Below are 23822 nucleotides of genomic sequence, written 5' to 3' on the forward strand. Positions count from 1 at the left end.
CCACGGCCTGTTAACCCCGTTACCATCCACAAGGCGAGATCAGAACAGGTGCATCAAAGCTGGGACCGAGACACTGAAAAACAGCTTCTATCTCGGCCATCAGACTGTTAAATAGTCACCACAAGCCAGCCTCCGCCCAGTACCCTGCCCTGAACTTTAGTCACTGCTGCTAGCTGGCTACCAACGGATTACTCAACCCTGCACCTTAGAGGCTGCTGACTATGTACATAGACATGGAACACTGGTCACTTTAATCACTTCAATCAGGTTTACATACTTTTTTTACCCACTTCATATGTATATGCTGTATTCTAGTCACACAAAAAAGTGTACCTATACTATTGTATCCTACATATTCTTGAGATGAACTACATATTCTATCCATCTACTGTCACTATACAGTACCAGTCAACAGTTTGGACACCCACTCATTCAAGGGTTTTCTTTATTTTTACTATTTTCTACATTGTAGCATAATAGTGAAGACATCAAAACTATGAAATAACACATATGGAATCATGTAGTAACCAAAAAAAGTATTAAACAAAATATATTTTACATGAGATTCTTCAAATAGCCACACACACACAAAGCATTCATAAAATATACAGACCCCTTGACTTCTCTCACGTTACAGCCTTATTCTAAAACGTCATCAATCTAAACACAATACCCCCATAATGGCAAAGTTTAGACATTTTTGCACATTTAAAAACAAAACTACCTTACTTAAGTATTCAGACCCTTTGCTATGAGACTTGAAATTGAGCTCAGATGCACCCTGTTTCCATTGATCATCCTTGAGATGTTTCTACAACTTCATTGGAGTCCACCTGTGGTAAATTCAATTGATTGGACAGGATTTGGAAAGGCACACACCTGTCTATATAACATCCCACAGTTGACAGTGCATGTAAGAGCAAAAATCAAGATGTGAGGTCCAAGTAACTGTCCGTAGAGCGTCGAGACAGGATTGTGTCATGGCACAGATCTGGGGAACTTGACCAACAACAAAAAATGTCTGCATCATTTTAGGTCCCCAAGAACACAGTGGCCTCCATTATTCTTAAATGGAAGAAGTTTGGAACAGAGCTCCAGAGTTCCTCAGTGGAGATGGGAGAACCTTCCAGAAGGACAACCATCTCTGCAGCACTCCACCAAATCAGGCCTTTTATTGTAGAGTGGCCAGACAGAAACTACTCCTCCATAAGAAGCACATGACAGCCCGCTTGGAGTTTGCCAAAAGGTATCTAAAGGACTCTCAGACCATGAGAAACAAGATTATCTGGTCTCTTTAGCTTTAATGCCAAGCGTCATATCTGGAAGAAACCTGGCACCATCCCTACAGTAAAGCATGGTGGTGGCAGCATCATGCTGTGGGGATGTTTTTCAGCGGCAGTGAATGGGAGACTAGTCAGGATCGAGGGAAAGATGAACGGAGCAAAGTACAAAAGAGATCCTTGATGAAAACTTGCAGCACTCAGGACCTCAGACCCAGGTGGCGGTTCACCTTCCAACAGGACAATGACCCTAAGCACGCACACAGCCAAGACAACGCCCTTGTGTGGACATCTAGAGCCAGAGACCTGAAAATAGCTGTGCAGCGACACTCCCCATCCAACGTGACAGGGCTTGAGAGGATCTGCAGAGAAGAATGGGAGAAACTCCCGAAATACAGGTGTGCCAAGCTTTAAGCGTCATACCCAAGAAGACAGAAATACTCCTGTGTCATCAGCTGTCCAGGTGGCGGGTCTCACACGATCCCACAGGTGAAGAAGCTGGATCTGGTCACACGTGGTCTATGGTTGTGAAGCCGGTTTGACGTACTGCCAAATTCTCTAAAATGACATTGGAGGCGGCATATGGTAGAGAAATTAACATAAAATTCTCTGGCAACAGTTCTGGTGGACATTCCTGCAGTCAACATGGCAATTGCAAGCTCCCTCAACTTGAGACATCTGTGGTATCGTGTTGTGTGACAAAACTACACATTTTAGAGTGGCCTTTTATTTTCCCAAGCACAAGGTGCTGCTGTGTAATGATCATGCCGTTTAATCAGCTTCTTGATATGCCACACCTGTCAAGTGAATGGATTATCTTGGCAAAGGAGAAATGCTCACTATCAGGGATGCAAACAAATTTGTGCACAAAATTTGAGAAAAATAAGGTTTTTGTGCAGATGTAACATTTTTGGGATCTTTTATTTCAGCTCATGAAACATGGAACCAAAACTTTACATGTTGCGTTAATATTTTTGTTCAGCGTAATAACGGCTGGAATGTAGCGAGCAGAAAAAAATGGACTTCTCTGAATGAGGTTTTACAGTTTTGACAGGGCCAAACCACACAATCACAAACATGATTGACGATGAATGTAAAAATAGCAACTAAAACTTACAGGAGCAGCAGGTGACAACTGACTGAGTAAGCTGTGTGCAGGTGTTTGTAGGCTACATGTAGAGGTATTGGTGTCTAGTTGAAAGCTCTGGTCAGAGAGTTAGATTAGTGTAAAGGAAAAGCCAGTCAGCACTGGGTTCAGGGGGCGAGGGGAGGGGCTGTAAAAGGCTGGATTTGAGCCTGCTGGATCGAGAGAGTGCCTTTGGAAACCCTTAAAGGAAATAAACAAAATGAAAGAGAAATGGAAGTTGAGACGTGAACTCCCTGTGTTCTGGCATTTCTCTGTATGATGGATGAGTTGGGGGTTCATATAATAGATAGATGGGGAAGACGGCTGTTCAACTATATAATAATATTCAACAATACATCTTTGTAATACCAGAATTATGTATTTCACATCAGGGCCTTCTGGGAAAAGCCCTCTGATTGCAACAGATTCTCTATTAAAACACTGGGGCCACAGAACCAGCAATAATGTAGTTTAAATCCTCAATATTCCCAAAAAAGAAAGTGAACCAAAGGTTAAAGTTCAAATACACAAATGAAACAATGTGCTAATTTCTACTGTGCGTGCATGCGTCTGAACAAGCTGGTGTTTTGTGTGTGTGTGTCTGGTGTAGGGCCTGAGGAGAAGTCTGTACTGCTGCTTCAAACATGTGTAACAGTTCTTTATCTGCCTAATGTGCTGCACAAACAGCAACTGGAATGCAGCCCTCCACACACTGTTTATTTCAGAGCCCAAACGTTCAAAGAAACCAAAATATCAAACCCTTAATTTAATAATTACAAATAATTCAGTGCCAGGAGACACAAGGAAGTAAACATTCTCAGACTTCCCTGACCTCCCACGTCCAGCGAGAACACCACACACAAATACACACACCTCTGGTCTGCTAGTCTACAAACACAGCAATTAAACATTACTTCTACAAATCACACAGTGGGGAAGAAGTCCGTGTGTTCCTTCCAATCAAAACAATATACAAGGACTTGAAATGAAACCAACGGTGTGTTTCATCAGAGGGCCTGACACCAGTTACCTCTCTTATCTGTTAAGATCCCCCAGGCAAAAGGTCTGGGGGGGGGGGTAGAAGGCCACACTATAACATCAAGACAACAAGAGCACTTTGTCATGTCACGCAATGAAACGTCTCCAGAGACAGAGGTATAACGATTCAGACAGGTGATTCAGACAAGGCTCATCACTGTCTGTCTGACTGACTCATCATTGTAGAGACAGTGACGACACGGGCTCTCTCACCATCGAATGACGGATTTCACTTGTTGATGGACATCCACAACACTGGTTTGCATCCAATGTTTCAGTCCTGTACAGATCATCATATACTATTAGGGTCACGACCGAACCTTTGTGTTTCCTTCCATGTGAGTGGAAATATCTTACAACAGCGAAAAACTACTCTGTTGTCCACAAGACAAGAACACACAACAAAACGCCAAATTAATATTCTACAAAAACCTCCATTTGGGTTTCTAGCCAGTCAAAGAAATCAGTATCTGGAAGCACTTTTTCGTGCAACAAAAAAAGCAAGCAGCATCCTAGGATTGAAGGAGAACGTAGTCGACCCAGACAGACCACAGTACCAGCACTGCCCTGAGACGGGAGAGGGAGGAGGAGACACACCATCAGACACCTACTCTGCCCCTATGGTCAGGGTCCAGAGCCAACGTAATCACCTCAGATTCTGGACAACATACTGTACAAACACAGGAGTAAGCCCACCTCGAACCCCTGGTCAAATAGGCCATGTGTGACCACATCACCACAAATAACACACGCTATCCCCTTCCCTGACTGTCTGCTAGCATGAACAGATTTCTTCCCAACAAAACAAAATAGTGTGGATGGGGTGAGGTGGATAGTCTGACTGACACCAGCTCTCAAAGCTTTTCCTTGCTGTGTAGTCATGTGGGTCGAGGTGGAGGCTATGAAGTGGCGCGGTGGGGGGGAGAAAACAATTATCGAATTGGAGTTGTTCAAAAGCTCAGTTCCAGTCTTGGATACATGTTATGACAAGGCAATTATTACATTTGTAATTGCATCTGTTAAAAGCAGAAAGGTCTGTTCTGGTGTTGGGGAGTGAATGAGGAATGAATGGCGGCTGGCCTTTGGTTTTTGGAGCCATTTGAAAGGATCTGATCAGTAATCCTAGAGAATGAATCCAGCCAATCCCGTACATGTTTCAGTTCAGAGACCCCGGAGCAGAGTGCTGTTGTCTGGAGCCAGACAGACGACCACTAACGTTCTCTCAAGGTCAAAGCCATTGCTAGGAGGCACCAAAATGTTTCAGAGGATGCTGGTGTGCAGAGCGGACTGTGACTCTGCTGCGGAGACCAGATAATGTTAGGAGATGTGTACGCTAGGCGTTGAGCAGAGTGGGGTGGCCACTGCTAAAGCGTTAGCTCTCAAGGGAAAAGTAGGTCTGTGGGCATCATCACACAGCATATACAAACACTGATTATCGATAAGCCTAATGGTTACTACAGTAGGCCAATATGCGTCATCCTAAATTCCATGACTGTCACAGCCCTAACGCTGAAGGCGTGAGAATTGGAACAGGTTATCTTGTGCAACTTAGCCTGCCTGTACATACATGTCTGTGTGTGAGTCAGTGGCTTTATCCGATACCACAGTCTATTGGCCTCTACTCTGCCAGAACGGCCTGTGTTGGCCCAGCGCTTTACACACGTTAACAAAGCACAGGAAATCAGCAGAGTAAGAGACAATGAAATTAAGATGACTAGCACACAGACAAGTCACTGTGGCCCTGTTCGTGTGTTGTGTGTGTGAGGAATATGCTGTGCTCTTTCACCAGCTCAGCTTTATCTTGTTCCGTGTTTCAAGCAGTAAATCAGTGGGGACTACAACAGCTCCTGCTCTGTCCTTTCACTCAGGTAGTGGGTGCAGCAAGCAGGATTCACGCCCATGATTCAGACTCCCACGACAGGGAGAGTGACATCATCCGAGGGTAAACACACTCTCTGCCGTTAGGTAGGGAGAGGTGGAGGAAACAAAGAAGGAAAAAAAACTCCACCTGGTCGTCTCTTTACACTGACCTCACCTGGGTTACTTCATCAGAGGAGACTTTCTCAAACAACACACCTGCTGGGTCCTAGAAGGAATATACTTGTACTATTGAACTGAACTTTGAGAAGATAGAGGGAAGCACGGGATCAAATTGGCAAGGTCTACAGGACATGATAGGTACCCTTTACTGAGAAGGATTCTAAGACTCGGGTAAGAGACAGTTATTTTTAGTGCTACATTTGATATTACTGCATTGTTGGGTTTGCTTTCAAGAAAGGCATTTCACTGTACTTGTGCACGTGACATTAACACTTGAAACGGAGTGTTTGGGCTGTTAAATCTGGGATTTAGAGAACTTGGGGGGTGAAGTAGCTCCAGTTCTCTCTCAGGGATGTTCACTGTGCTTCTCCCACTGTAGTTGAACAAGCCCAATCATGTCGGGAGAAACAGTGTCAGTCTCCAGGTACCAGCCCCAGCCTGGCTTCCTGATAGAGACAGACACGTGGGTGTGGGATACATACACCCTGTGTACACAGCAGTACAGAAAATAACTAACAGATATCACACTACATTCTGTTATTACAAACTGTATCCATCAACTTACTCAAAATATTGGTTATAAAACACGCATTTGCCAACTCTTAAATCATAACCAACACCTGCTCTTGAGAATATATCTTAGACAACTCCATCAAAAAGGTGCTCAGCTAGAGGAGGAAGATTATTTAGTAACTGTAAATTGTCTTGGCAAAGCGGTTTTTACTAGGCTTATTTCATTTGGACTTGGAAGAGAAGTGTTTCCTTAATGTGATCCTCACCGCTGCAATTCTAACACTCCTCCTTCGTCCAACTGACATGTTTGGAAAGGAATGCTGGTGTGTCCACACTCTCCCCATCTCCCGCTGCTACTAAAGTACCGATAAAACCTTTACGGGCCAACAAAACCCGTTTGCCGTAGTGCCTTACAAATTTACAAAGTGAGTGTTTCAAGTCACGAACGCAAATCTAATATGGGCAAAGCTGTTAGGAGCCTGTAAAATCACAGAGACCACTGAGATCGTCCATTTGACCTGCCAGAGATGAACTGCATACTGTGTTACTCAATAAAATGATTACAACTCACAAAACACTAAATTACTGGAACCATACTCAACTAGATTAGAATAAGGTGCATTTTATTTTGCGCTTTCGGCCTAGCTCTTATACAAACTATAATGGATTTAAACTATCTTTTCATAGCCACACGTTCTCAGTTTGTACAGTTGTTTTACATAATATATTGTATGCCTTTGCTTTTTAAAATGGTGGTAGCTGTTCAAGGCCCATTGTTTACAGATAACAGATTGATAATGTACAGATGAACTTCTAAAATTACCATTGTACAAAGTGCGCTGTCTGAGAAGAAAACAAGACAGTTTGACACCATTTATAGCAGTTGAAAGGCATATTCCAGTTCAATTCTACATAAATCACAATCATAACAATGGCAGGTAATTGCCACACATCTCTCTAATCAAGAGTTGTAGAATTTGATCTGATCTGGATCCAGCATAACAGGAAAGGCTGACTGTCTGTGACCAGTAAACCAGATCAACAGATCTAAAGGTGAGGAGAAATAAATAAAGACGAATACACATACTGTGTATCTGAGCTTTGTCTCTCAACACGTAACAAATTACAACCCATTCATAAAAGAACTACTGTTTAAGAAGTGAAAGCAAAGCCTGGAGTTGCCTGACAAAATGACAGGAAAGGGGGCCAGAGGATATGGTGACATGGCTTATATAGATATAGAGGATGCTGTGTCTGCTTAGAATGTGCATATTTGGAGCATGGTTGCTGGAAGTCAGAATCAGGCTTAGCCATTCCTTTGGTGCATTCAGCAGACCAGACCTGCATTTATGGGAATAAACTGGATTTGAAAAGTAAACATTTAAAAATCAAAACCCTTCTAAGTATGTATTGGACCCTCTCCCAGGAGACAAATGACGCCGAATCATATTAACATAAAACCAAGCAGAGCTGCTGCCTTGTCACATTAAACTTGACATAATCCAAGGGTTACATCTGGTGTTGGAAAGCAGAAGGAAACAAATAATGCCCATCCAGTAGGCTGCAGCATGATGAAAGTAAGCCTGGTTAATCATATCAGAGATGTATGATGTGTTGTTGATGGGAAACCACATGATCTGACATGAACCTAACCTCGAAGTGAAACGATTTTAATATTTCTTCTATATTTTTCTTTTTTTATTGTAAACTGCCTTTAAGCTTCGTCTCAGAAGTGAACCAAAAGGACATCTCAACAGAACCTGGTAAGATGCCACTGACGACGTCTCTGTACCGTAAGCCAGCCTCGGCCCGCTGGTCCAGAAGGACACAGAAGCGCAGGGAGGTGCTCTCTGTCAACATGATCAGCCTCCCATTAGCCGACTTCCGCCATGTTTCCCACATCGGGAACAACGACCACAGCGACAGCTTCGGGGACTTGTCCTTTCTGAAGGGGGGCAACAGCCTGGTGCTGCAAAGCTCTCAGAGTGAGCAGAACCTCTTGCTGGCCTGCTACCCTCCACCCAAACCCTTACGCCTTAACCTGGACGAGGCCACGGAGACCCCCGAGTGGACCAGGGCCCACATGAGCCACAGTGCCTCAGAGAGGAGGAAGAAGTGCAGCTCCTTGCCCCTGCTGGACAGCGAGGAGGGTGAGGGGAATGGGGAGATGGAGGGCAGGGTTAGCCCCAGCCACAGGGTCATGGTCAGCAGCCCCAGTCCTGCCCGTGGCAGCCTGAGTTCTGGCCGGGATGGAGACTCCACTCAGACCTGCTCTGAGGACACGCAGCAGCTGGATGAGGTGGACAATAGCTTCTCCTTCAGCCTGGACCTGGGCCCCTCCATCCTGGACGACGTGCTGCAGGTCATGGACAGGCTCCACTATTAGAGGAACAGCCAGACAGAGACCTTACTAACGTCATCATTGTGACTGGCATTAGAACACTCAGCTGCCATAAGACGATGAACGGCTGACATAAAATAGAGTACGGTTACATGCACACAATAATATGATTATTGTGAATAGTCAGATTAATATAGTAGTTCAAATAAACATTTACATGCTTTGCAAGAAGAACAATTTCCCAAATAATCCTGTTGACATAGACCCATCTGAAATCAGGCTATTTGATGGGCCTTTAATAAACGCAGAAAATCACCAATCAAAACAAACGTTCTACCACAGCGACCATGTTATATTTGTGAAGCATATTAGATTCTGAGTTTACACGTGAAAACTATTTCTAATATGAATGCTTTCAGTTTTTCCGAAGTCACTTCACTCAAAAGAAGGAAGCTTGCACTGCTCGTGCTGGCACAGATCAAATACACCGCTAGAACTCTGATTAAGGCATTGCATGGCCTAATATTTTGAAAGATTGCTCAGAAAACAAGGTGTTTTAATCGTCGTACGTTTACTTCAATTATGACCGTACACCGATTAAGATAGTCATGTAAACACCTTACTCTGCTTAATCTGCCTACTGCCAATTAGTTTAATATTGAATTATTAGTGCATGTAAACATACTCCAGTGTCAGAGCATTTGAAACACCATGGATATAACCTACAAAGGGATCTCTTCCATTTCATACGAGGTCATCGACAAGAATAAGAGTACACATGGACTTTCACTTTAACTTACTCCTTCTCTCATTTTACTTAGAAAAATGTTTGCTATCTATAGTAGATTATTATGACAGAACGCTTCTCATGATGGAGTTGTACGCTAATTTGAACATTTCTTGACTGTATCTGTTGTTTCTATGATACAGTAATAGAATCAGAATGAGAGTCTATTGATGTTTAAGGGTTAACGTTGGAATTCTCCGCTCTCCTTTCAACCAGTCTATGGGGCAAAGTTCATGTTCTTCTAGCATTACCTGTTGCAGTGGTAAATAAAATGTTACATAGTCTAGTTAATAATTTAGCACCTTATTTATCTTAAAGGCCCAGTGCATTCAAAAACCACATTTCCTTGTGTTTTATATATATTTTGACACTATGAGGCTGGAATAATACCTGTGAAATGCCCTTTTGGTGTAAGAGCCATTTAAAAAGAGTGCCTGAAATTTCAGCCTGTTTTGGTTGGATGGAGTTTGGGCCTGCCTGGGGACATCACCAAGTGGTAAATTAGTTAATAGACCAATAAGAAAGAGTTAACAATAACAGCTAGTTTTCCCCTTCCCACTCAGACCACTCCCAGACAGTCCAAGCAAAATTCTTGCTTGAGAAATTGCTCTTTGCTAAGAAGCTATTTTTGTTTCTTTTTGACCATTTTAATTTAAAACAAATAACAGTAAGGTACTTAATTGTTACCAAGAAATGATTTGATATTGAGATAAAAACAGCTGCATTGGACCTTTAATCTGTTAAAAAAGTAAAGTAGGCATCTTCAGATGGCTGCTTTTTGTCCTTTCTCAGTTTAAAACCCAGTTCCTGTCTACAGATCTCTTGATGAGACTAATGTTAGACTTCAGAGTGTAATGTTAAAGAAATAAATAAGAGTGAAGGCTTAGTTTTCAAGGTCCTGAAGCTGTGACGTATTGGCATCCTTGCCATTATGTTGTGTGGGGAGGGCAATCTCTCCTCCGCACGCATCTTAGAGGCCCCACTCGAAGGTGCACGAAGGTACCCCCGTCTCTCTTTCCCAACAACACAGTGAAAACAAACACTTAGCTCTGCTTCTAATAAAGCCGGCGGTTGGCGGGCTGCAACCTCAGCCAGGCCGCAGGTCCGATCCCCAAAACCCCAGCACTGTTTTCTTAGCTGTAAATCGGAGTCCCTCGCTCTGATGAGTGGCACGAGAGGGGAAAGTGGCGAGGGGTAATGTGATACTTCCACATGTGCTGCTAGGACCCAAGGAGGCTGGGGACCAGAGCCATCCATTACCAGCAAGGCTCCTGATGAGAGTTTAAACTATACCTGCTGAACCAACAGGGCTTGACGCGCCCCTCACCACCCCCAGTCCTGGGCCCACTCACCCACCTGCCAGGGGAGCTGGGAGAGAGCCACATCCAGCACCACAGCAGGGGGTTGTCAGGAAAGGAAAGCAGTGGGGCAAAGCCAAAAGCAGTCACATTCCAGGGGTCCCCTGAGGCGCTACAGAGAACTTCACTAGCCATGAGTGTCCTGCTGCTGGCAGGCAGTTAAACAGTGTTTGCACGTTAACAATCCACTGATTTTTGTGGGTACATCTGTACTTTATATCCGTTCCATGCATCTTTCAGGAAAACCAATTGTTATGGCTTTCAGTGTATTGTATGTTTTATGAGAATAATAACACATTGGGTAAGACTGGTAGACCAGTGTGTACTGTAACTGTTTTTTAACTTTGTGGAAGACCAGTGGTTTGGAATTGCTCGCATCAACATTTTAGATGGTTTGTATAATACTGTTTAGACACTGATGGACTGACAGAGATGTTTAGTTTTCTAACAGTGATGAGCTGCCATAGAGGCCATATTAAAGCCTTGTCTGTCACACTTTCACTTACTGTTTGAAGAGGAATTACACCTTACATTACACGAGACAACTAGAGATAGCTAGTTCATGTCAAACACAAATTAGACAGACATTCCAAGCCAACTGAACCATCCATTCACTCAGATGGGTTTACTTTGAAAGTTATTATATAAAACTGGAACTTGAGGGAAGCACTGAATTGCTATGATGAACAGCACGGATCACACCTACATCACAGAGAGGTTACTGAATAGCTTAAGGTGTGGCTTGACGAAGTCAACCTTTATTCTGCTTATCCTGCATCAACAGAAAACATTCATTATGAATGGATTGCTTTAACTGTGACTGTTTACCTGGGCCTTATTAGGCTAAATGTCACATCTTGGCTTTCTAGGTTAAGGACTTTGATATCATTTGCTCAGGAGAAGAATGAGCAAACCTGGTGCCCAGATCTACATGGCCGCTTCCCAGACTCTCCGCCATGGCATAACACGCCTCTGGGAGAGTGGGCCTACTGTCTTCTTCCTCCTCCATCATACCATAGTAATCAGACACAAACAGAACTCCCACACAGACACACACCACATAGACTGTCTAAAGACCGTACGACAACCCCATCGTCTGCAATGGGCTTCTCCGCACGAGGAGTCACAAAGGTATTCTCAACAAAACGCCTAAACTCACACGGCTGATGTGAGAAGAGTCTGTAATTGGAAGACACGTTACGTTGGCGCTGTGCATCACTGACCAAACCGTTTAAACTGAGGTACCCCATCCCATCTGGAACCACTTTTCCCCCCAAATTCCAAACTTGCCATCATACAGAATACAACGAAAGCCTGCCATCTTCCAAAAGACGGTGGATTTTATTTATTTTTATGCTGCACATTTTTTGAGAGGGAAATATTGTTTTTGCCAACTGATACATTCCTACTCCTGTTGAAATTGCATCTGGCAGTGCAACCTAATGCTACTGAAAATATGCAACATGCTTCACTGGGGTACGCAGCGTGGAGGACCGTTTCTGAAACTGCATAGTGTCAGGACACACAACAGAGCTACCGAGTCACACATTTCTCCCCCATTTAAAAGATCAATTAGGTCCAAGGCAGCACAATACCACTGCTTCACATGATATCCATGATACACTTGGGCATCGTAAGACCTTGGGAAGAAGACAAAACTATCAAAGATCTCAAAAGTTCAACATCCAGTGATTAAAACAAGCAAGCGATTTAATCAAGTTCACATGCAATGTGCTACAGTACGTAATGTGCAACTTTAGTCCAGAGGAAAAGCACTGAGTCAGCAACGTAGAAACATGCCCCTCTCCCATGCCTCTTTGCTCTTTTTAACTGTCCCATGAAGAACAATGCAGGCAGGGGTTTACAGTGCTCCCAGATCTCATTGAGATCGTTCTCTCGCCACCTTCTCTATTCCCTGTCCAAGCTAAAGCTCAGTTAAATGAATTCATGCTGATAACAGCTGGCAACAGATGTAAATTAACCAATCTGTTACACTAGTCCTTTTGATCTCTAAACGGCCTCTTCCAGGAAGTCAGAACACTAGAAGTTGTTATCTCCGTCCGGAAAGAGCCCAGCACTACAGCCAGCTGCAGCAAGACTACACTCAGCATACCAGGTCCCAGACAGATGCAGGGCTATTTTAGGTGAGCCTGCACTTTATTCAGCAGAAGGAAGCTAGCCATTCTGATATGATGGAAAAACCATCCCAGAAAAGATGACGCGCTAGATCTGGTTCATGTCGTGACAGGCTCCAAGTCGAAGATTCCTCGAAAATTAAATAAACAGAGTTGTGTCAAGCACTGAAGATGATGCTTTATCAGAATAAACACAAAAAATACAATGCTAAACTATTGTTCTAAATTGGGGACACAATGACTTCAAAAACACATGATGATGCTACAAGTCCTTCTGATAGGGAATAGGATACAGATGGTTGAATGTGGACAGCAAACTCCAGAGATTCTTGGAGGTAAGGGCTGAACTATGAATCATATTGACACTGTGTGAATCCCTGTAGTCTGACAGCAGATGTGAGGAGTTCTGGAGGACAGCTCTAACACTTAATTTACCATAATTTAACTCTGTGTACTTTCCATTGTCATGTAAACCACCATTAACACACATCCCACAGTTGTCCCTGCCATTACATCCATGTAGCTACAGTATAGTTAATTATTTGTTTCGATCTACGTAATCCACGTAGCTGTGTACATCACACTGCCATTCAGTAAAACTTCACATCAAAATGTCAGAGACCGAGAGAAGACATCTGACAGTTTAAAAAAACAGCACTATACCACAGAATGATTTACTGTACATATATTTCATAAACCTACTCATTTCATAACCTCTCACTATGAGAATGTATTATCCTGAGTGGCACAGCGGTCTAAGTGCTAGAGGCGTCACTACGCTTCCCGGGTTTGATCCCGGGCTGTATCACAACCGGAAGTGATCGGGAGTCCCATAGGGCGGCGCACAATTGGCCCAGCATCATCCGTGCTAGGGTAGGGTTTGGCCGGTGGGGCTTTAAAAGTAGGCTGTCATTGTAAATAAGAATTTGTTTTTAACAGACTTGCCTAGTTAAATAACAGGTTAAATAAATAAATACAAATGTAATTATGGCACAGGGCAGTGATACAAAACATAGCACACCCAGCAGGTGAAACTAAATCCTATCCCAATACAAGGGATTTGAACTAGTCAGGAGCATGGGGAGCAATCTCTGCACCATGGCCTGGCAGGGACAGGGCCTCTGTTCCTTACTGTGCTTGATCATTTATGTTAAGAACAACATACTGAATGGACCACCAGTATACAGTATTGTCTCTGCATGGTGTCCCCTCCTGGTGAAACGCCTGACCCAACACACCCATGTCTTACAGAGAGCCTGTATCCTTCACAGGCTTAGAGAATCACTCAGCACAGCAGTACAACAGGGCTCATCACTTCAGGCACTGTCTGTAAAACTTTGCTACGGTCCAGTGTGTGATACTAGGGGCCCCCAGGGGCCTCTGGGGACTTGGGGGGACCAGGTGCAGCAGCAGGTCCCACACCAGTGTAGCAGCAGGTCCCAAACCAGTATAAGCAGATTCTCTTATTAAACGGAGTGGAGCAGAGTGTGAAATCATGTGTGATCGTCCCTGGGTTCCCTGCTCTGCTGGGGCTGGACTGCTAAGGTTAAAAAGCAGGTATCAGCACAGCTGCTCCTCTGTGATTGCAACTATCACCGTGAAGGAGAGGGAACAAGGAAGGGAGAAAGAGGGAAAAGAAGAGGGCAAGTGAGGGGGGATTGATAGGAAGAGAGGGGAGAAAAAGGGAGACAGAGAAAGAGAGGATGAGAAATAAAGAGAGGAGGCAGAGGAAGAGCGAGAGATGTAGTGTTCTGGAACCCAGACAGACTCCTCAGGACCTCCATGGTTCTCCCCAGTCTCCAGTGACCAGGGCCAGATGGGACAACATTACTAATATTCACTGGATCCCATTATGTCATGTTGGCCTCTTTAGTGAGGAGCGTTCTCACTGAGGGCTAATGGGGAAATTACACTACCATAATCATGTTGTTATCCTTCTCTGCCCTGAAAAGCTCTGCGAGAGATGAAGCTATCTGCGTAAGGCGAAACCGGTTACCATAATAACATACTACTCTGACAAATCCAAGTGCGCGGGTCAGGCTGTGAACCCTGCGCGCCGTGCTAACCCTGACGAGGGGCCTGACGAGGGGCCTGAGTCGCTGAGCTGTGGTGGGTTGAGAGGTGAAACACAGTTTATCAGCAGCTCTGGGGAGGTATAGTCTACTGGTCCCAAACCATGCAGACCCAAACACAAATACAGCACAGCTTAAAGGAAATGTATGGAAAATGTGGGGTTTTTGGTAACATACGACTTACATTATCGTTGATGTGAGAGAAGGAGAATTAGGACTAAGCACATTGGAGAGAGGTTGCCCTGCTCGTGGTGAAGGTTGCCTCTGGTTACATACCTGTATAGGTGGGAAGTACTGTCCAGTTGTTTGCTGAACCTGCGACACCACTGGGGTGATGACTTCAGGTCGTCCCTCAAGCCACGAGATCTTCAGTGGGTTTGCTGTAAGGCCACTCTCGTTCTTATATGCCAGTTCCTGGAGAGCAACAACGGAGTAACGTTAGAACTAGTGTGACATGACCTGCCCCAGCACCACTTATGGAGCATCAACCTCTCTACTCCTTTCAGTTCCATCAAGTTTGTGTGGGGGTTTGTATTTGAAACACACATGTGAACTTTGGATACCCCAACCAGTGCAGGGACCCTGAGATCTCCAGACAGAGAGACGGAGACCACAGGCCCCGAGTCTGGCTCCACAGGGGACAGCAGATATGTTCTGTTGAGGGGAACCACACGGCACACCAGAGCCCACAACAAAACAGCACGCGACAACAAAGGGGCAGAGGACTCAGACGGTCTGAACAATGAGGCGGCTCAGCCGTCCTGTTCTCCTGGTTCCCATCAGAACACTCCTCTGTTCCGGCAACTCACAAAGAGACTCTTCAAAATGTCATCATGTGGGGCCTTGGGCTGGGAAGTTGGTGAGACGCATAGTGCTCAGTGCAAACCAAATAGTAAAAAAATAAACTGGTGGGTATTGATTGATTTCGGTGACTTTTCAATATAAGATGAAATTAAATGTGTGTATCATTTCTGAACCAAATACTTACAGCTGCTTTGACGGTTTCAAATTCTACCACAGCACTTCCTCGCTTCTTACTTGATATGAGAACATTTAAAACGTCGCCATACTGAAAGAAACAGAGAAACAGAGACAGAGAGAGTTGGTACACAATGTTTTCTGAAAGTGGATCACATAAAATTTGAATAATAAAAAATATAAAAAATCAGCAATAAAAACAATAGATGACTGGACGGGACTGTAAAACCTTAAATTCTAGTGTATCGTATCAGAACGCCACCTCCAATGGCAAGATTAGATTATGCATTTTTAATTGCTGAGTTTAAGTTACAAATTAACTATCAAATCAAAAGTTGTTTGTCACATGCGCTGAATACAACAGGTATAGGTAGACCTTACCGTGAAATGCTTACTGACAAGCCCTTAACCAAGTGCAGTTAAGAAAATAGAGATAAGAAAATATTTACTAAATAAACTAAAGTAACAATAATGAGGCTATATACAGGGGGTAACGGTACCGTGTCAATGTGCGGGGGTACAGGTTAGTCGAGGTAATTTGTACATGTAGGTAGGGGTAAAGTGACTGACTCTGCATAGATAAAACAGCAAGAAGCAGCAGTGGAAAAACAAAGGGGGGACATACTGTGATTTGGCCCTTGAGAGAGAGTGGATGGGACACATTTTGTTCGAGAGAATGAAAAACATCACATTATCCCGGAATGTGGCTCTAAAATTACATGAACCCTACCCTAATGTATTGGTTTTATTATTCATTTACAAAATTCACCTCAATAACATTTTGAATACAATCAACTGGGACACTTCATCATCAACTGCTACTTTTACTTCTTCAGTTAGCCTGCTCTATATGTGGTGAGAGAACTCAATAAAACATCATGTTCTGGTATGAGCTGAAATTAGCTGTGGCCTTTGTCCAGCTGCCTGCCAGAACAAGTCAGAGACAGGAGAGTACAGGGTAGGAGTCCAGCCTGTGTCAACCACTGACACACACACACACACACACACCGAGGAGCTGGAGAGTGGAGACAGGACTTGGACTGGGTCTCTGACTGCAGTAAAAGCTGATCCTTCTCAGCTGCACTGATAATTACAGAGAGGCTCTTGGCTGATGGAGGCTGGGCTCCTCTGGGTAAAGGAATGCAGCAGAGAGAAGGCCCGATGGCTGATACAGTATGTCACCTGAAATACAGGGCTTCTCTCACTAAGCCCACTCCTAAAGAGCAGAGTCCCAGCAAGGAAGCCTCTAAGAATCCCATTCCCAGGAATCTCTGGGAAAAGGACAGGCCTGGAATGCTAATGGACACTGAGGACACTCCACAGCATGCCAAGTGACAAACAGTCTCTGTAGACCCCTATTTCATAACTCGAAATGTGTTTCCCTCCAGAGCAGACGTACGGTTGTGTGAGTCCAAAACACACACACAGACCCCATTCCCACACATGGGCGGCTACTCCTACTCAAGCATTACCTGCCACTCATGAGAGCAGCTCGCCATTTCAAATAGCATCAAGTTGTTTTTTAAATTTCACTCCCTTTATTGAAGAAAAAAGCAACATTTGTTTTCCCACAATCCTTTGACCCAGCCTCCCACACTGATTGCGTGCGGAGGAGAAATTGAAAGTTCAACCTTTTTTCGATCTTTTGACGTCAGTGACACTTTCCCTATCCTCATTCCTGCCCAACCTAAGCCCCACCAAAATGCTCCTTAGCTGGGTGCAGTTCGAGGTGGTACACGGTTGCATGAGAAAAGCACATTTCCTAGCGACTCCCCTGGCACTGCTAAACCTGCCTGGTAACAGGGGCACTAACAATGGCGTGCACCACTTTAAGAGGGCACTGCATTGCCCCCAGCACTTTCACTGCTACTAAACTTAAATGGGGCTTGTATAAAGTGGAAAATAAACCATCTTTAACACTGATGTCATGCAGAGCTCAAACGTGAGCTGGGCACCAGGCAGGTCTCATTACAGGAGAGTTGGGGTGAGATACAGGTCTGTGATACAGCAGGGGACAAGCCTTCAGATAAATATTCTACAAGTATGATTATATAACCAGTGTCTCTTCTGCTACATTACACATTCAAATAGGAACATCTGACATGAGACATACGGTATGAGTCATAGCTCCTTCCAAACGATGCAGGTGTGAGAAACTGTTGCTCTTCGTAATAACTGTGTGCCAACTTAAAGCCGGTGGCCTTTGGAATCTCAGCCATGCGGTGGTATCTGGTGATTCACGTTCAGGGCACCCACCTTTGATAGAAGGCTAAAAATGAAGTCTTGAGAGTAGCCCCCGTTGGTGTCATCCTCTTTACTACACTTCCACTTTAACTGAAGAGAAAAATAAAAAGAGTTAGGAGAGAAAAACAGAGAGACAAATAACCCATCTTTGGTTATAGAAGTAACTTACTTAATCCTCTTGGGTCCTGGAGGAACATAGGGCCTGAACTAAAGTGTTTCAACCCTGCCAGTCTTGGGTTATGGATCACCGGATAGAATTCATGAATGTCATAAAACTTGTTGAACCCATGTGAACACATCAGCACTGAAGTTTAATTTCTTCACTATCAAAAACTGTCTAACCAGCGGATATTGGAGTAATGGGATAATGGAGTTCCAGCCTAGCTGAGAGAAGAGTGTGGCAAGAACACACTGGCAATGTCACGTTCTAATGACATGCGTAGATTTAAGCAGGAAATAGCCTCTGCACCAGGCCAAGGAGCAGAGTGGTGCTCCAGGGGGACATTGTTCAGGTCTTGGAGCATACCCACCACCACCTGGGAGACCTGCAGTCAATTTCCATTCAGCTTTACGTGCATTCGAGAGGGCTGAAATCAACACAGGGCTGACTGGGCCCTGGACCGGAGACAGCACATTGACTCACCTGCTGCTAGCCACAACGCAACACACATCACCAGGCCTTTTAATGAGCACCTAATGCAAAACAGATGGATCCAGAGAAGTATATATGTGTGGCATGTATCTAACGTGAGGGTCACTCATTCACTCAGAAATATGTGAGATTTATTCTGAGAACCCCTTGTTAGCTCTGGACATTATTAGCAAATACAATGTAATGAAGCCATGATCTCTATAATGTTTGATTTTATTTGGATCTCTTTTAGTCCCCATTTGGACTAATCTTCCAAGAGTCCTTAAACATTAAAATACAATTTATAATGCAAACACATTTGCACATATAACACACTATGACAAACATACATAATATAGTAACATAATGACCCAATAAATACTCCAATCTAAAAAATATTGATTCTTCATCTACTATAGTCCCACAACATTTCTGTAGTATATTTAAATCATTTTAAAATAAATTTTTAAATGTATATATTGAAAGGTTTCTAGTTTGCTCAGTTAATTTATTCAATTTCTTTATTCCTCTAAATCTAATCTTTTGCCTATTTCTCTTTTCTGTCTGGATAACGCATAGATGGTGGACAATCTATTCCTAATATTTACGGAATGTCTGTCTCTTACCAACTGAATACCGCTGTGAATAGAACTTGACCGTTTTAAATGATGTATATTATGAAATAAAATAAGCATGTTTTTTTCAATTATCTTGTCGATTGATGACCAACCAAGAACACTGCGCATGACTGCAACAGAAGAACCATATCTCCACCTTAAAACAATCCTTGCTGCTTTGTTCTGTGCATTCTGCAGCCTCCTAACTTCACTTGATGATGCATTTCCCAAGACCACAGAACAGTAGTTCACCTGACTCTCAATTAATGCTTGTGTTATTTGCTGAAGAAGTTTTCCTGGTAAATATTTAGCTATCCTTCTGATTATGCATGCTGTTTTAATTATTTTTATTTTTTTACATAGATTAGTTATTTGAGACGACTATGATAAGCAGTTGTCTAGCTGCACTCCCAGTAGTTTGGTTTCTGCCACTTCTTCAATTTGTACTCCTGTCCTATTCGGTGTCCTGTGTGAATTTAAGTGTGCTCTCTCTAATTCTCGCTTTCTTTCTCTCTCTCGGAGGACCTGAGCCCTAGGACCATGCCTCAGGACTACCTGACATGATGACTCCTTGCTGTCCCCAGTCCACCTGGCCGTGCTGCTGCTCCAGTTTCAACTGTTCTGCCTTATTATTATTGGACCATGCTGGTCATTTATGAACATTTGAACATCTTGGCCATGTTCTGTTATAATCTCCACCCGGCACAGCCAGAAGAGGACTGGCCACCCCACATAGCCTGGTTCCTCTCTAGGTTTTGGCCTTTCTAGGGAGTTTTTCCTAGCCACCGTGCTTCTACACCTGCATTGCTTGCTGTTTGGGGTTTCTGTACAGCACTTTGAGATATCAGCTGATGTACGAATGGCTACATAAATTAATTTGATTTGATTTGATTACTCCTCCATACTTAATTGTATCCCATGCTGTTTTGGCCTTTTCCTAGTTGAACAGACCAACAAAACTTTTGTTTTCTTGGTGTTTAAAACAAGTTTGTTTTGGCAATCTCACTGCCTGATATTCTCCAAATCTCCTTGTAAAGCTTGCTGTACCTGTTGAACCGATTGTCTTGCTGCATAAATTGTAGTTTCATCTGCAAATATAGTAGCTTGAGTTTCAGCTAAGGCATAGGGAAGATCGTTGGTATATATTAAATAAAGAAGTGGCCCAAGGCAGCTGCCCTGCGGTATTCCACAGTTTAACACGAGGGGAAGAAAATGAACCATTGATATAGGTGGACTGTTTCCTGTCAGTTAGATATGACTGTACCCAATTCAATGCTACCTCCTTAAAACCATAATGCGTTAATTTTGTCAAACTTATTTCATGATCCACTAAATCAAATGATGCACTAAAATAAATAAAAATTGTACACCCACACACTTGCCATTATCCATAGCATTGAGCCACTGGTCAGTCATGTCAACCAATGCAGTGGTAGTGGAATGGTTTTTGCGATAAGCATGCTGATTGGCTGTAATCAGATCATTCTTTTCCATGTACTCCCACATTTGTCTACTCACAATATCCTCCAATATCTTACTGAGTGTAGGGGGTATAATAATTGGTCGACTATTGGCAGGAGTAATGGGTTCTTTGCTGACTTTCGGAATAGGACACTGTTTCGCATGCTTCCATACATTTGCAAACATCCCCTTTTCCAGTGACCAATGTATCTCAGTGGAACTGCAATCAGGGGAGCAGCACAGCGAAGCAAAAAAATTGTCCATAAGACCATAACCTGTAGATTTACCATCAGGTAATGACTTCAATAGGTTTAACACCTCCACTGACACTGTTTGCAGACTAAAAGAGCAGATCTTGTTGCTCATAATATGATCATCAATCCATTGTACAATAGCTTGTTTGGAAGAATGTATGTTTACATTGTTGCACAGTAATTTAATTATTCTTTGTAAAAAAAAAAATCTGCAAAATCATTGGCAATATCAACTGATTTTGTTATTATTCTCCAGTCAACCTCCACACTAGATGGGCATGATGAGATAGATGTACCAAGTAAGCCCTTAACTGTGTTCCATACCTTTTTAGAATCATTTTTACAATCAATAAACGCATTGTTGTAAAATAACTTTTTTCTCTCTTTTGATTCAATTTAACTGCATAATTACGTAATGTTCTATAATTATGTTCATCAATTTCTAATTTTGACTTGGCTGCTAAGACTTTTGCCATATTTTGAGAAAAAGCCTCACCAGTTCATCAATCCATGGAGATGGACGAGCACCAACTGTACTCTTTCTTATAGGGGCATGATGGTCCATTACCTCAGTGAGCAAATCAATAAAACATTCCTGTAGCGTGATTTAAATCATCCTCTAGATAAATCAGCTCCCAGGGTACAGCAGCCAAATCATTTAGAAATAGCTCATGATTAAATGTTTTAAAATGTATTTTGACCACAATCCTAGGGGGTTTCTTTGGAACCTTGGTGTTCATGGTTATGGTCACAATATTATGGTCTGTCCAGCCCACTGGCATTGATCTGGCTTTTAAGCATTGCAATGGTATATTACAGAAAATCAGATCAATGCATGAGTCTGTTGGCTGACATGTTGGCTGACAGCTAAAAGTTGACTCAGGTTTACGTACAGTAAATTATCTGAACTGTACATAATTTCAGTTGCAAATGCTTCTTCTTCCCAGTGCTTAGCTCTCTGAGTAAGATGTTATGTAAACAGGCTAATTCCATTCATAACCCTGCAGGGTCAAGACTTTATCTCGCTAACTATCTGGAGCAGAATTATCAAAGGCAAGCGGCCAGACTAGGTCCAGACCAACACTCTGTTCACTGTCAGAGGGAGCCTTTCTGGGAATTCACCATTCTACACACCATTCTTTTTCGAACAATTATTTTGAAAATGTGCTTTCTCCTTCCAAGGCAGTTCTCCCCTACCCAACGATAACCTTGTATCCCATTAATCTTCTAACAAGGCAGAGCCGATCTTGGATGATACCCAAATTTCAGACTGCTCCAGCACATTGCTGCTGTATATGTTGCTGGTAGTCTAAACAACTCTAAAGAGATTGGAGTTCCCTGGCAGTTCCCAACTGCTCTGGTACATTTGATACGCACGCTTGGAAGCCGCAAATACCTAAATATTTTAGAACAAAAACAAATACCCTCACACGAAAAATAACAGTCTTGTCAAAGAATCTGCCACAGTGGGGAGGACAACAATGGTTTATGATGAACTTCCAAATAGCACTGTTGAAATCAATGAGGAGTATTAGAAATGTAAGGGTCAATGTCCCCCAGTAGTTTTGGAATATATTCTACACCAAAATAACATCAACAAAATTATTCAATTTCTGTCAGATTGAAAGATGAAAAGACTGATAAGATACCCAAAATTGAGCCTGTTGTATTAGAATACTGAAGGAAAGAACAACGCTATAGGGCCAGGAACAATACGGCTTGAACGTTGTAATATAAAAATGATACAGATGTCATTCATTTACATCTATCAATACTGCAAAATCTGACTGACTGACTGACTTCTTGCATGTGCCCAACTATCAGATACAACTGCCCCTTAGAGCAATGTATGGAACAATATTCACATGTACAGTACATGAATATGATATGTTTAATACCGTAGCAAGACTCAGCCCTCAACCCTGATGTTTGTTTTCCTAACACAAGCGGATTCTTTAGGGGATACACCGCTCTTGATGGGTATCAGACATTTTAACACGATGAAATATATAACGACATTAGCTAACATCCCCAGTGTCCTTTAATAGATGTGGATTGAGTGGTTTCCAAAGGAAATATAATAACCCTCTATTTACGTAGTTACAGCTCTCCTGACGATGGACTACAGTACACTGGAGGAGAGGAACAGACAGGAACAGGGCACATACACACTTGGGGAGGAGTGTATGTGCTCTCTACTATATCCCAAATGTCTTGGTTTCCGTCATAAACCCCTTACTAATGAAATACTTTGGAGGTTCTGGCCATGGTTTAACTCCCGTCAAAGATTCCTCAGGAGGACACCAGTACGGAGACTCTTCTCCCTCTCTTCCCATGTTCCTTCTCCAAGAATCTCAACCCTAAAAACACTGACCCCTCTTCCAATCCCGACTAAAAGCAATATTATAACTTACTTTTAATTTGGGGGTCACGTTGCTCTTGGAATGCCTTCCAACAGCTGAGTCTGCAAGAGAGCGAGGGAAAGGGAGAGAGAGAAAGACAAAGAAACTATTATTTATTCAGGCAGACAAAAAAAATGTCAAAAAGACAAATGAGAAGTGCGGTTGGTCGGGGAGGGCTCCGTCAGTAGTCAAGAAATTGTTGTCCCGTCGTTGGGAGACGGACAGGACCGCTTGCCTCGCATCACCGCAGGTCATACATGATCAGCCTTTGGTTGTTCATCCCCCCCACCGTACTGTACTGGTCCCAAGCCGGCTGACCCGCCGGGCGCCTCTGGAGCCATAATAACAGGGCATTGTTCCAGGAAGGCCTCACCGCAGAGGCCCAATAGCATGCGAGCAGAGAGGGTCTCGGTGAAGACGTGCTGACCCTGCATGACTTAGTGAATAGCCGCAAAGGGGGGCCAGGCCAAGACCTCATCTCCCACAACCTTGACTTCCATCACATCCCTTTATTAGACAACGGTTTATCATGGCTACAGCCCAGA

The 23822-nt window shown here is 43.3% G+C and overlaps 2 protein-coding genes across 4 annotated transcripts in view; one reads left to right on the top strand and one right to left on the bottom strand.

The window, feature by feature from the left end:
• The window catches only part of LOC112256646 (dnaJ homolog subfamily C member 17), a 46935-nt gene that overhangs the window by 7362 nt on the left and 15751 nt on the right, over window positions 1-23822 (bottom strand). Inside the window, exons 7-10 of one of the 2 annotated variants that reach the window (XM_024430041.1) lie at window positions 23290-23339; window positions 17925-18002; window positions 15679-15759; window positions 14967-15104 (exon numbers count right to left, since the gene is read on the bottom strand). In XM_024430041.1, coding sequence (XP_024285809.1) covers window positions 14967-15104; window positions 15679-15759; window positions 17925-18002; window positions 23290-23339 — 347 coding nt within the window. The remainder of the gene's footprint in view (window positions 1-14966; window positions 15105-15678; window positions 15760-17924; window positions 18003-23289; window positions 23340-23822) is intronic. The other variant, XM_024430043.1, reaches the window with a different exon arrangement.
• On the top strand, window positions 4861-9570 carry LOC112256647 (cdc42 effector protein 2). 2 transcript variants are annotated; one of them, XM_024430045.2, is made up of 2 exons: window positions 4861-5655; window positions 7728-9570. In XM_024430045.2, exon 2 carries the CDS (start codon window positions 7766-7768, stop codon window positions 8381-8383), a length of 618 nt encoding a protein of 205 aa, XP_024285813.1. In that variant the 5' UTR covers window positions 4861-5655; window positions 7728-7765; the 3' UTR covers window positions 8384-9570. The 2 variants fall into 2 exon arrangements, with proteins under 2 accessions (XP_024285813.1, XP_024285812.1); XM_024430044.2 differs by having other exon boundaries at window positions 4867-5655; window positions 7717-9570.

Source organism: Oncorhynchus tshawytscha, linkage group LG08 (genome assembly GCF_018296145.1).
Source record: "Oncorhynchus tshawytscha isolate Ot180627B linkage group LG08, Otsh_v2.0, whole genome shotgun sequence".
Taxonomy (NCBI): Eukaryota; Metazoa; Chordata; class Actinopteri; order Salmoniformes; family Salmonidae; genus Oncorhynchus; species Oncorhynchus tshawytscha.